The sequence below is a fragment of the Uloborus diversus genome, chromosome 2 (assembly GCF_026930045.1).
Source record: "Uloborus diversus isolate 005 chromosome 2, Udiv.v.3.1, whole genome shotgun sequence".
In the NCBI taxonomy this organism is placed as follows: Eukaryota; Metazoa; Arthropoda; class Arachnida; order Araneae; family Uloboridae; genus Uloborus; species Uloborus diversus.
Genome location: NC_072732.1, coordinates 19868757 through 19883664, shown reverse-complemented (window position 1 = coordinate 19883664; position 14908 = coordinate 19868757). Strand labels below are relative to the sequence as shown.

General features: G+C 33.3%; 1 protein-coding gene across 1 annotated transcript in view; it reads left to right on the top strand.

Annotated features, from left to right (window-relative positions):
- Positions 1–14642, top strand: part of LOC129235100 (X-linked retinitis pigmentosa GTPase regulator-like) — a 54132-nt gene extending 39490 nt beyond the window's left edge. The window contains exons 8-14 of the mRNA XM_054868785.1: positions 110–268; positions 1584–1711; positions 5746–5868; positions 7080–7176; positions 8942–9132; positions 13926–14027; positions 14346–14642. Coding sequence (XP_054724760.1) covers positions 110–268; positions 1584–1711; positions 5746–5868; positions 7080–7176; positions 8942–9132; positions 13926–14027; positions 14346–14642 — 1097 coding nt within the window. The remainder of the gene's footprint in view (positions 1–109; positions 269–1583; positions 1712–5745; positions 5869–7079; positions 7177–8941; positions 9133–13925; positions 14028–14345) is intronic.
- The last annotated feature ends 266 nt before the right edge of the window (positions 14643–14908 follow it).

Sequence of the window (14908 nt, the reverse complement as noted above, 5' to 3'; positions counted from 1 at the left end):
ACTTTTTGTTCCTTTTACACTTTTATGCCTGGATACAGGAATTATTCGCACTCTTTCCATGTTTTACACGAAATTGGGTTTTTTTTAATGCTGAGTTATTATTTTGTAGCTGACGGTAGAGCATACAGTTTTGGGAGTGGCTTTGAAGGACAGCTCGGATTAGGAACCAGACTCCTTGAAGTTTCATCTCCCCATCAAATTGTGTTCCTCGAAAATATAAGAATTGCAAGAGCTAGTTGTGGGGAAAACCACACTGCTTTTCTCTCTGGTGAGTTTTTTTTTTTTTTTTCTTCTTGTCCTCTATTCCAGATTTGGTTTAAAATTAAACGGATGTCATGCTGTCGTCTTGTACAACCTTCTTATTTTCTAAAAATACTTGCCAAATAAGTACCAAAGTATAAAAATATGTAAAAGGTTACCTTTATAAGTAGAATAATATTTATTTCATGTTAAACTACGTAGTTCATTTTCAAATTTCCAAAAAAAAAAAATTTCATTATACGTTTTGACCTTAAGAGTTCATTTTTGAATAAAGTTTTTAAAAATTTAAAAAGAGAAGACAGGTTGAGAAAAACATCACAAGTACCTGAACTTATTGATTAGTAAAACAAGTGTAAAGTGCTTTACAGTTTAAAAAGCAACATTTAGTACATAATGTTTGGTAACAAATCAGAATTGCTATGAAACTTTTCCTGTTTGTTACATAATAACTAACAGTATTATAGTTAAATGTTTGAAATTTCATTTGTATACAACATATGACATAAGAATTCATTGTAACATTTTTTTTTTTATACTGAATGGTTTTCATAATGTTTTAATGACTCTAAGATGAATGACAGATACAGAACAGTTTGGATTTTTGTCTCTGACCTTTAGATAAATGGTTATTTGTTTTGATATTCAAAATGAACTTGCAAACTTTAAAGTATTTTCTTCTGCATTAGTTTTTTTTTCTTTTTCTTTTTTTTTATTTTTATAACTATTTTGATTATAGCATAATGCTTGAAGGGGGAGATTTCTTAAGCGTTCTGTAAGTTCTTAATAATAAAAAATAAAGAAATGGAAAAAGATTTTTTTTAATTTTTACTATTTAATCACAAAGTGTCAATTTGATTCAAAATACACACTGAAGTTAAATTTGTGAGTTAAACTTAATGATAAGCATAGAAACTTTCTTGTATTTATGTGTTACCATTTCATTTAAACTCTTCAATTTGGTTTGAAAATAAATGAGGTTTCATCCTTAAGAAATTTTTAAATGAGTTCTCATCTTAACAACTTGATTGAACTGCTTTGATAAATGCCAAATGTCCTGAAATTTATTTCTTACTTACAAGAAAATATAAGCTAAATAGCAAATTAAATTGATAAATCTGCAGTGAATTTTCCCCCTACCCCTACTAAATTACCTGGGTGCATACTTATTCAACTATTAAGTGTGAGTGATTTTTCTCCCCATCTTTTATTCTTTATCAATCTTTTTTTTTTTTTTTTTTTTTTTTTTTTTTAAGTCTTAAAAAGCATTATTATATTTTAAATTGCTTCTATTAAGAATTTCATTTTTTCATATGCTTCTCTAGACAGGGGACAGTTATACTCTTGTGGAAATGGCAGGCATGGAAAGTTAGCCCTAATTGGAGTAGATGATTCCTCAAATCAATTTGTGCCAACATTAGTATCTAGATTCGAAGGTTTTCAAGTACAACAGGTATCATCTCTTCATGTAACAGAACTAAATTTGAGCATGCTAATAACTAAAGTAAGAAATAACAATGTCAAAAAAAGCACAAATTGCAGATTACTGCAGACGCGTGTTTCGACGTTACAGGAAGCGCCTTTTTCAATGCAAAAGGTAATGAGCTTATGGATGAAAAGACATCCGACAAAAGCCAAGAGCTAGATAAGCATACAGCTTAAAAGATAAAAATAGCAGATTAACCAAACACCAACGAGAAAATTATATATGGATAAAGAACCAATAGGAAACCAAACAAAAGCCAAGAGCTCTCTGAGGTACAGTAAAGCCGAAAGAAAGAATTCAATTGGACAAAGATTAAGCCAAAGCTTAAACAAAAAGAAAATGTCAATAATCGTGAACCACATGAAAGAAAAAAACACCAGAAAGTGAAATAAACAAAAACAAATTTTCCAAAAAGGAAAAAATAAAGATAAATAGTAGAAGGAAGGGGGGATGTCAGCCATGACAAAAAAGTTAAAAATAAGCAAAGCAAGATAGATAAAAATGAATGGAAAAATAAAAAAGTATGCAAAATAGAAAAAATGGATAGGGAAAGGACAGTGTTAAAGATATGGGAGCCAGAAATTGGAAAAATGTGGAACTGCTTTAAGATCATTTACTAAGTTGGAACTGTTGCTCAAAATATGGAAAGATTCCCAAAAGTCAAGATCTGATGAATTGGGGCATTTTTGGATAATCTGATAAGAGTTAAAATCAAAAGAGTGATTTGAATCCCAACAATGTTGGGCAATACTAGACTTATTTAATTGTTGTTTTCTCACATAATTTTGATACTCTTTCAAGTGAAATTTTAAAGCACGCCGAGTCTGTCCAATATAGGCAAGTTTTCAACTACATTTAATTTTATAAATTCCACAACAGTTGTTAAAAAAATCCATAATTTTGTTTCAAATAATTCTTTTATGACTTCTTTTGATGTTAACTCTTTATTTACAAACGTTCCTATCGAGGGTTCATTGTTATGCCTTCGTAGAAGACTTTCTGAATTTCATTTCACCAATATGGAAATTGAGGATTTGATTTTCCTTACTGGTACCTGTCTTAAGCAATGTTCTTTTGTTTTTAATGGAAAATTTTATATTATGTTAGATGGTCTGGCTATGGGAAACCCACTTAGCTCCATTCTTAGTGATATTTACATGCATTATTTTGAGGTTAAGCTGTTCCAAAAACTGCGGTTTCAATTTTATGTTTGGTATGTTGATGATTGTTTTGTTGTAATGAACCAGAATCAGTTTGAGAGTGATGAGGTTTTATCTATTTTAAACTCCATTGATCCTCATATTCAGTTTTCTTGTGAGAAAGAACGGAATAATTGCGTTTCATTTCTTAATGTACTTGTTTCTCGTACTGAAATTGGTTTTGAAACTACTGTTTATCGCAAACCTTTTGCTGTTTCTTTACCTCCTCATGGACTATCGTCTCATCCTCCAAATCAAAAATATTCTGCTTTCAATTCTTTTGTGTATCTCGCAATCAATATTTGTTCTTCATTGGAACTTCTTAAAGCGGAACTTAATTATCTTAAAGTTGTGGCAATTGACAGAGACTACCTGCCAACTTTGATTGATTCCATTTATAAAAAACTTTCCAATAAATCCCAAGCTAATGTTCTTAACAGAACCTTCATTGGAAAGAATTTGATTGTTTTGCCATTCTTTCCATGCTAAGATTTTAAAACGTTTCCAATTCCAGGTGGTGTTCTCTCCTATTAATAAACTTTCATTCTCTTCTCTTAAAGATCCTATTCACCCTCTTAATTGTTGTGGAATTTATAAAATTAATTGCAGTTGTAAACTTGCCTATATTGGACAGACTCGGCGTGCTTTAAAATTTCGCTTGAAAGAGCATCAAAATCATGTGAAAAAACAACAATTAAATAAGTCTAGTATAGTTCAACATTGTTTTGGGATTTGAATCACTCTTTTGATTTTAACTCTTATCAGATTATCCAAAAATGCCCCTATTCATCAGATCTTGACTTTTGGGAATCTTTCTATATTTTGAGGAACAGTTCTAACTTAGTTAATGATCTTAAAGCAATTCCGTATTTTTCCAATATCTGGCTCCCAAATCTTTAACACTGTCCTTTCCCCATCCATTTTTTCTATTTTGAATACTTTTTTATTTTTCCATTCATTTTTATCTATCTTGCTTTGTTTAGTTTTAACTTTTTTGTAATGGTTGACATTCCCTCCTTTTCTTCTACAGTGCTGCTAAAAAAATTGCGTCACCCTCACACTTTCATAACAATGGGAATATGTGAGAAGTTTTTTCGACTGATTAATGATGAATGTATATGAAACTCTGCAATACTTATGAAATAAATATTTAACAACAGGAATCCGATAATTGTTTACGTAGATCAGGGCTGTTTCTTGGCCAAGGCAAACTGCTGTGACCCCATGCTCATTTTTTCATTTTTGAACTTGCGTGAGAGTTTAGAGAAAAGCAATTACTTAACCCCATGTCAATTTAAGTTTAATGACAGGATAAAGGTTTTAAAATTGTTACTTACCAATTTTGCCCTATGGCACGGAGCAGAATCATCCTGGAAAATGACATTTGGAACTGAAGTAAAGTGATCCCGGATAGCAGGAAGCAATTTCTCCTCCAAAATGGCAATATACACCTGAGCGTTTACTGTTCCTTGCACAAAGAGAAGCCCACCAACTCCTTGATCGGAAATACATCCCCAAATCATCTGAGATAAGGGATGCTTGACTGTGTGTTGAGTGCAATCGGGATGATATTCTTATCCTTTGTGGCGCTGGTGATGCAATTTCTTTTACCACCACTGTATTTACCTTTATTTTTTCCTTTTTCTGAAAATTTTTGTTTATTTCATTTCCTGGTGTTTTTCACTTTCCTGCGGTTCACAACTATTGATGTTTTCTTTTTGTTCAAGCTTTGGCTTAATCTTTGTCCAATTGAATTCTTTCTTTCGGCTTTACTGTACCTCAGAGAGAGCTCCTGGCCGTTGTTTGCTTTCCTATTGGTTCCTTATCGGTTTATAATTTTCTCATTGGTGTTTGGCTAATCCGCTATTTTTATCTTTTAAGCTGTATGCTTATCTAGCTCTTGGCTTTTGTCGGATGTCTTTTCACCATAAGCTCATTACTTTTTGCATTGAAAAAGATGTTCCCTGTAACGCCGAAACACGTGTCTGCTATAATCTGCAATTGTGCTTTTTTTGACGTTGTTATTTCTTACTTTACTGTTCAGCACAAAGGTATTTCTTTATCTTATGCTAATAACTGTTTGAAAATGATCTTAAATATTTTTCTATATTTTAAAATAACTTTTATTTTCTTACTTTAGATTATAATTAATATTCATTTTTAACATTCCTTTTTTATACTTGTGCAGATAATGCATTTTTTTCTTTTTGTTCATTTAATGGAAAAAAACTACTTATTTTGCATTTTGTATTTTACTTTGTGCTGTAAGCTGAGACTTTCTTTTTAAATTACAAATTGTAAGGTTTTTGTAACTTTTATATCGCTGTTCCGGGAGAGCATTGAGGTAACTGCAAAATTAATTGAAAATGAGTTATTGTCGTCATTGTGTCCGGTTATCCCATTTTGGAGGAGCACTGACAAATTTGTTTTTCAACTTTTTGCCACCAGGGCAGTAACTCAACTATGTTTCATTGTATGAGGTAATGAATAAAAAAAAATTTTGTATAATTGGTTCTCTTGTAAAATCAACCCTTTTTGCAGTTGTGTCAATTTTTCACGGGAACAGCAATATGATGTGCAAGTTTTATCATTAATACTAGTTGTCAGGGTGGCTAGACTAACCCCCTTCAGTACACATCCCGATTGGCTTGTATTTATTGACGATTTCTATCTTTCAATACATTTTTAGCATTGGAGAAGGAAAACACTTAGCTTTTTTGTCCGGGTAGACAAAACCGGCCATGTCAGTCTTGTTCTTGAATATAATTACTTATTCATGACTGATTTTCTTTTTTGCTTCAGGTAGAATGTGGCGGTTGTCACACTATGGTATTGGCAGTGAAGAGAGAAAAAGTTTTCAATTCTGAGAATTCTGCTATGCAAAATGAAAACATCTCAGCAAGAGAAAGGAGAAGACAGAAATGTGTATGAAAAAATTTAATTTGTCTCTTATATTGTTTTTATTTTGCATCGATTATATTGTAATCTTTACAGCTAAAATATAACAATTGTGAAATAGTTATTTATCACTTAATATTGTGTAATATTTTATAGCTTATAAATTATGATCTGAGAAGGTGTTCATGTTAAACATTGTACCTTAAAGGGATATTTTTCCACTATGGGTTTTGTTGAGGATCCAGCTGGTCGGAAAACTCTCCATGAAAATAAACTGTCCGCCAGATTGTTTCTGTAAGGCTTTTGGTAGATTTGAAGGCATCATTTGATTGACCACTGAAGGTCTAACTTGGCAATCCTGATAGATGTTTACTGAACTTAGATTCAACAAAGGTTCACTTTTCCCTAAGGTTTTTTAGTTTGGGGGATAATACGATGGGGGATAATGTCTGTCTAGCTGGAAAATTGCGTATTCCCTTTTGCTATCCATTCCTTCCTCTCCTCACTCACCATTCCAATGTGGTATCTAAAAAGGGTAAATCACACTTTGCCTGTGATCAGGGTTGGATCTCAAAGATACCTTAGTTATTAAGTATACGTGCGGGACATTTTTAGCAATGATTCCCATACTGAAGGGCAGATCCTTTCAGATGTCATGATTAAAATATGAGTTTAGAAATCAAAAGGAGGGGAGGTAATAAGTGTAATATTCAGACAAATAAAGGATCTTGGACCCTCCCTGTGTAGTTTCTAAAGTTCCTAAAATGCAGTTTTAGGCAATCTTTGGCCAATATGAGGGAAAGGAAGTCATGACTCCCATGACCCACCTCTGAATGCGCACTTGGCTGAAATCAACTCCGCTTTTGAGTAGACAGACCAATATTGATTCGATATTGATTGAATGGTATTCAATGAATTTTTTGGGTGAAGCGTTCAAATTGTAAGCGTTGTTGCATAGTTGCTGTTTTGTACCAAAATCTTCTATGTTTTATTTTCTATCAATATCAGCATTGTTTTTATTGTTGATTTATTTTCTTATTGATTCTTTTCAAAGTTGACCAAATGTAGATAGTTAAAGAAACCTTTTAAAAACAGATGTATGATTCTTTTTATTCATGAGTATTGAAATCATGTTCCGTGGTAACATTATTCACTAAAACCTGGTTTATTGCATGACATTCCGTAATATCTTTTTCTATACATCAGTACTTAAAACTTGAATTTTATACTTTTTGTAGGGGAAACTGCCTCCTTTAACAGGAAATCCAACCAAGATTGATACCTTGTTAACGCTGAAGGCTGAATATCGTCCAAGAGTGCAGAGCTTATCAAAAGGTAAAATTTAAAACCACATCACCTCTGCATGTATTTACATGTATCAAAACTGTTATCCAAGTTAATATTAAGATACTTTAAATTGAAACTGAACCATATTTTTTACCAATTTGTTTGGTGATTAGTTATAGATTGTCTAAATAAAATATACATTTAAAAATATATTTTTACATATATTTTTACATTACGTATATTCTTACATTACATATATTCTTTCATGCAAAATCAAATCATTTTCAACCCATGAATTTACTAGCATTGAAAAAAATATTGACTATACAACTAGTAGAATATGCCAAATGCTCACTACCAAACTCAAATAGTGGAAAACATAATTAAATATACTTTGATTAGAACAGACATGCTAACTGCTGCTTGATTGGAGCAGCGCTTTGATTGGAGTTTCTTCATTTTTCAGTTCAAACTTTTCTGCTCTGCATTGTCCACAAAACTCGACTTTTGAACTTAGCATCGCTAAACGTTTTTAATTTTAATGCAAGCTTTCGCTGCATAGGTTTGATGATGACACGCTAGCTGGGTACCCTTTGCAAGAGTTACAGCTTTCCTTTTTCCTATTTTTCAAGAAAGACTCCTTTTTTCCATTTTTTTACCCTTCTGGTGGCAGTTCTGTTTTAAACTAGCCTGAATGTTGTCTTCTCAAAAGCTTCAATTCTCAGCGTATACCTGACATCATCCTTTTATTTTAATACAGTAGAACTCTTAATTATGTGAATTAATTGGGACCAGACTCCATTGGAATAGTCAAAAATTTAGATAATCGGATTTTTCCCTCCAAAAGGGGTAAATTTTAAATAGTATAAATATGGGGAAAATGGCGGAAAAAGCTATTTTTTAAAAAAAGTTTTTAATTACTCGTAATTAAATGAAAGAGCCGGCAACTTAGCGTTGGGCAGCGGCTAATAGTAGAACTTCACTATGACTTCCAAAAAAAAAAATTCTGTGACTGTGCACAGCATACTGCTTCAACAAAGCATTAATTAGTCTGAAGCAAAGCAATTATTCATCATAATGAACATATTAAAAAATATATTAAAACTATTAAAACATTACATATTTAAAAAATGTATTAAATATCTGAAATTCAAAAGAAATGTTTATTTTGAAATGCAGGATGTACAGTTGGATGTCATGTCAATATCAAGAATTCAAGAATTGCGTGTTTAAATTTAATTTTACCATGTTTTTTTTTTCTTTTGCAATGAGCCAAATGTCATAGTTGAATAAAAATTAAAGTACTTAAATATTGTTGCCTCAAAGCAACAGTAGGTTACTGTTGTTTTCAGGCATAGATGTCTTAATGTTGCTCTGAGGCAGCAATATGCATTTGCATCCATTCTCTCATTTGATTTTATTTATTGTCTTTTATTATGAGTGTCCTTTGTAGTTGCAAAAGTTATATTGGAAAAAAATTGGAAAGCTCTTGTCTAAAACCTCTTCTTCTCAACTGTCTAAATCCACTTCTTACATCCAATCCTCCCTATTATTTTTTCTCCTATTTTCCCTGAAATAATATTTACTATTTATTTTTTGAAGGTGAGAGGTATGCATTTTAAATTTAAATTGAAAAATAGTTTATAAAGCTATAGCACTTAAAGCAAACATTATTTGATGCTTTATTGCAACAAAATGCTAGTTTCCCCCCCCCCCCTTTTTTTTTTTTGAATCTCATATGTTGAATTTGCTTTGCTAGAACATGTTTAAATGTAGTCGACCATATTCTCCACAGAAATAATTTTCCCTGTAGGGCCGGTTTGGTATGTTCCGTTGCAACAGTCTTCAAAATGTAATGCAAATGGATCTGACGAAGAGGATGACGTGCAGACTGGGATGGACCGCAGGAATTCAGTCCTGAGCGAAGTGGAGAAGGACGAGAGCATAAGGCACGTAGACAGTGATGTCGAATCAGACAGCTCTGATACCTGTGACCTGAATCGGGTGGGGTGAGAGTTTCTCATTAATCGTATTTGTTCACTGGGTGTTACTGGTGCTGGAAATCCTTGAAATGCCCTGGATTTCTTTTTCACATACTTGAAATACTTGATTTTTATGCTGGAGTTTTTATTAAAATACTAAAAAAATATGAAAAAAAAAATTTTTTTTTTTTGAATTCAATTGTTTTTTTTTTTTTTTTTGAATTCAAATAGTTTTTTGCAATCACGAGTGTGTGTGCGTAGGCGTGTGTGTTTATGTGTATGTGGGGGTGGGTATGCGTGTTTGTGTGTAGGAGTATGTGTGTGTAGGCATGTGTGTTTGTGTCTGTGTGCAGGTATGAGTGTGTGGGTAGTTGTGTGTCTGTATGTATGCGTGTGTGTGAAGGGGGGAATGTGTATGTGTGTGTAGGCATATGTGTTTGAGTCTGTGTGCAGGCATGAGTGTTTGGTAATTGTGTGTATGTGTCTGTGTGTATGTGTAGTAGTGGTGCGACATCGATGGCAAAACATCGATGTTTCAGAACATCGATGTTGGAAGTTAAAACATCGATGGTATTGATATATCGACCAAAAAACATCGATGTTTCTGAACATCGATGTTTTAAAACATCGATCGTTTTGTCAATATTTAACATACATTTTTTAGTATACTACACTAAAAACTTACATAGATGATAATCTCTAACAAATGTTTCTTAATGGATCAGGGCATTGCATCTAATTTAAGCAATACAAAAGAATACGAACCCCACGAATATATTGAAACTACTGAACTGCAAATCATAAATACAATTTAATAGGAATAATTTCACAACATCTTGGTACTATAATAAGACAAAAAATGATAAGACATGCAACAATTAATACAAAATAGTTAAATCTGCGAAAAAATATATCATAGCACTTACATTCACTTGTGTGATGAGAAAGAGTCGTGCAAATTATATTAAAAGTAGAAAATTAATTCTGACAATTATTATTACGAGCAAGAAATATGTTTTGAACTGTTAGTGCAAAAAAGTTAAACACAAATTGTGAGTAATTGGTGGACGGCTTATTGAGGGTAGACGCAGTGGCGGATACGAGTGAGGGGGTCATAACACTCCCCCCCCCCCAACCCACAACAGTATTTGAATGTTCGCTCGAAAAAATAAAAAACTTGATCGAAACCGTAAGAAGTGTATACAAGGAGGAGGAGGAGGGGGCGATCATGACCCCCTCCTCCCATCAAAATCTGCAACAATACTTTGTAATAATCTGTTTCAAGGTTCATTGCATTTGAGTAGTGAAAATGACTGCTTGAAAAAAAAAAGCCGGACCGAAACCATAATAAGAAACAATAAATAGTTCTCGATTTTTTTTTTGGGGGGGGGGAGGTATTAACTGTCACTTTTCTATTTATAGCATATGTATTTAAAATATGTAGACAGTAAAAATAGCTTTTCTTGAGACAGTTAGTCTGCGGCGCTGAGTTCAGGAGCCAGTATAATGAAAAGTAATAAAGAAGGTCTGACGCCCGTTTGCTTTTATAAGCAACAAATTTAATCAACGATAGTTTTTGTAAAACCATATCCAAAGCTTCAGGCATCGCTTCAATCGATAAAACGTTCGAGTCCATAAATGTTTTTTTTTTCTGTAAAGTCTCTATAGATTAGAATTTCTTTCTGTTATTATTTTTAGATAGTTCAGTTTTTAGTCGTGCTGAGTTTATTTTTAAATGTGCTGTAAATAATTTATTAGTTTAAATCAGTGTTTAGGATTTATTATCGTGCAAGAAATGTAAACTTTGAGTGTCGTGTTAGCGCAAAAGCTCATTATACATAGGTTCTTGCAGTGGTGCCCATCTAGGCAGTGGCGGATACAAGGAGAGGGTCATAGGGGTCATGACCCCCTCCCTAAAACGTCGACAATGTTATCCGTTCGAATTGTATTCAAACACTTTATGGATAAAATGTAAATGATTTCCGTTTTTGTTTCTGTTTTTGAATTATTTTTACAAGTAAATACTTGAAATACTTCTTCTTTTAATTGTCTATAAAATTTGTTCGTGATGTTTTTTCCTATTAGGTGCCATATCCCTGACCGACGTGGTATTTTTTAAACACCTAAGCAGTTTCAGAAATTTTTCTTACCAAAAACCATAAGTTTATTCATGGAGGAGGGGTGAGAGTCACTCTTTAGCATGAGCCCCCTAAAATGTTAGTCTGTATCCGCTCCTTGGTAGATGATAAGTAACCCCCAATATTTGGTGTTTAAGCGCATTTCTCTTTTTGCTGACTATTCCACCAGGCAGAGAAAAAACTCTTTCCGACGAAACATAAGTCGCCATCACCATCAAATACTTCGACACAACTTTTGACAGTTCTGAATTAGTACATTTATAATATTCACCGTAGTAATATATAGGATTCTCCTTTAGTTTAAAAATTGGAGTCTTAGAATAGACTGCAAGAACTGGCAACAGACTACCATTGTCGAGTTCTTCCAATAGCTTTGACCTCTTCCTCACCCTCCAGTTATCTTTTACCATCTTGTAGTGATCTTTCCAAATATCACCCTTTACACAGAAAAATCGATATTTTTAAGTGTGCGCAAATAAATGACATTTTGGGAGCAATTCCATACGTAAATTTAATTACCTAGCGAGAAAATTGGAGCAAATTTTATTATAATTTTTAATTATAATACAAAAACATCAACATCGAAAAAACATCGAAACCAAAACATCGATGATCCGAAAACATCGAAAGTAAAACATCGATGTTAAAAACATCGATGTTTCCAAAACATCGACATCGATGTCGCACCCCTAATGTGTAGGTGTCTGTATGTATGCGTGTGTATGAGGGGGGGAATGTGTATGTGTGTGTAGGTATATGTGTTTGTGTCTGTTCGCAGGCATGAGTGTTTGGGTAATTGTGGGTATGTGTAGGTGTCTGTATGTGTTTGTGTGTGTGTAGGTGCGTATGTGTATGCACGTGTGTGTAGGATATGGATGCAACCTGGAGACGGTTTTCGCTATAGGAACAGCAGCGTGAGGAGCCAGTCGACGGTGATGCTGCAGAGGGTGCTGGCGGAGAAATAAAATGATAGCACATCAAAAACGTCAAGTGAGAACAATAAGCAATCGTAATTGCTCAAAAAAACCATTGAAAAGAGTATATCCAATAATGTAAACTGAAGAGCAAAATATACTGTAAAACACATGCAATACACCAGACAGCACGGTTATCGCATCCAGAAACAGCAGTTTTGTTCTTATTAGAACTCTTCAGTTGTAGCTGCAATCTTTTGGATGGGATAGCTGGGCTGCCTTGTGTATTGCATATAGTTCTGCCTTAGCCCTGGCTTAAGGGCGGTAGCTTACTGCTAAATACTGTAAAGCAGTCTGTGCTCAGCATTTTCTTTTTCAAATGGAGGTTTTTTGACTAACTATCCTTACTAATACAGTAGACGCCAGTTGATTGAATCAATCGCTTTATGGAATCTAATTGACAAAAACGAAACAAATCTAGCTTTACTGAATCAGCCGCTTTGTGGAACTAAAACTGTTTAGAACAAAGGTGAATTATATAAGCGGCTGCCACTGTATTATAAATGCGAAAGTGACTTTGTTACCTTTTCACGACTTAACTACTCAACCAATCATCGTGGAATTTTGTATGCATGTTGTCAGGGGTGCCAGGGTGAACATACCCTTAAATAAAGTACCTTTAGAAAAAGAAAGCATTCCATGATTTTTATTCCAATTCTAAGGATTATCATAAATTTGAGAGTATCGCATCGAAAAAAGGCTATATTTGTTTGGTTTTTGCTGCATGTTAAACCCTTAAAATGTTGCTCAAGAGGGTTAGTAGGAGAGTATTCAACGTATCGAACCGTTCCTTTTCAGATTTCAAACACCATCAGCAGTCCCTCGAAAAATATTTATCTGGATAAGGAAAATATTTCAAAAAATTCATTTCAGAAGAAAAAAAAATGTCCAAGTAAAACATCATCCTACCTTTTAAATCCCATCAGAAGTGGAAGAATCACTTCAAAAGCCTTTTGAATAAGTTTAATACTCTCTAAAAGTCAGTCCTTCAAAATCCTTATAAGCATCACATTTTGCTACTCTCTATTTTATGTCCATGGTTAACTTTACAATCCTAAGTGTCAAGTTTGTTCCCTGAAATAATGATTCCGGTGTCCATATTTATCAGAATAAAATGTTGATATTGTAATTCTTTGCATTTTTAGAGATGGCAGAACCAGAAATCATTGTTTCAGGTGAAAAATTGTGGGTTAATCTTGAAATTATACCTTTTTTTTTTTAAATTAAGTTTACTTTTATAAATTTCTTTTTTAGTGTTTTACCCTAAAAATTATTGTTGGTCCAAAAAACTAACACTTTTTTTTTTTTTTTTTTTGAACTCTCAAGTTTATGCTTGCTAATTTTCAGCATAATGTATTCTAGTATTTTAGTGTAATAGAATATAATTATATGCAGAGCTGTAGTTGGGGGGGGGGGACACCTTTTTATAGGATATATGTTATGATTGATGGATTTTTGTGAGGACAAAAAACATCAGTATGTATTACTTACGCCAGCTTTAATTTAAAAGACAGACTCCAGACTTTTTTAATAATGTTTGAAACCAATTTACATTAAATTTGTATTATTTTTACCGCAATAAACGAAATATTTCAAGAAATGACATTCCCCCACGTTTTCCCCTTACTACAGCACGTATTATGCCTATGAATATTATTTTAAAAGCTGTCACATTTTTTAAAATTGTTTTGTTATATTTGCAGACACACACTTTGATCAGAATTGACAACACCATCTCGTTGGTCCGACCAGAAATCTCTGATACTCAATCCACTGTAGAAACAGAAATTTGTACAGAATCAAAAGTAATTTGTTATCTTTTAACTCCTAAACCACATTTCATCTATCATTTTTAAACAAAATGGATTAATATCAAAAATGTATGAAGTATGTACCCAGAGGTAAACTATGGTTACTAGCAAGTGTTGCTTTTGTTCGCGATCTGGATTCAAACGCTTTTTTGAAAAGGATTTTTCTTTAGCTATCCTAAAATTACGAGGGTCAGTCAAAAAGTTTGTTGCACTACTCTATAAAACAAAATAAGATAGAAATTTTACACTAACTTTATTGGTATTTTTTCATTCCAAATCTACTTTTTAACATAACCACCTCCTTTATTTAAGCATTTGTTGAAACATGGTACAAGTTTTTCGAAGCCTTCTGCAAAGAAATCCCGTCCATTGTCCGATAACCATTTTGGGTTGCAGCTTTCACTTCGTCATCCAAATGGTAACGTCGCTTTGAAAGTTCTTGTTCATTGGGACAAAAAGCATGGAAGTCAGGAAGTGAATGGTCTGAGCTATAAGGAGGGTGATCCCACACTTCCCACCCAAACTTCGTCTTCCCTCGCACTCAGCGTTGTCAATATCCATACATCTATTCTCAAACATATTGCACCATTTTGCAATAGCTTGATGTGACATTGTGTTTTCACCATACACTTCATTCAACTACCCATAAATTTCTCAGTGCAGTTGCACCTCTTTGCCCACCAAAACGAATCACTGCATGCATTTCCAATTTGGATGCTACTTGCAGCTGTCGAGACATGTTTGTGACTAATTATCAGAAAAACTAAACTTGCCTCAATGAAGCCACTACATCACACGATAAAGGTACTTGATTGAAGTGTTACCACACAGTGTCATCAAAATAGTCTTAGAACATATTCACGAAGTAGTGCAAC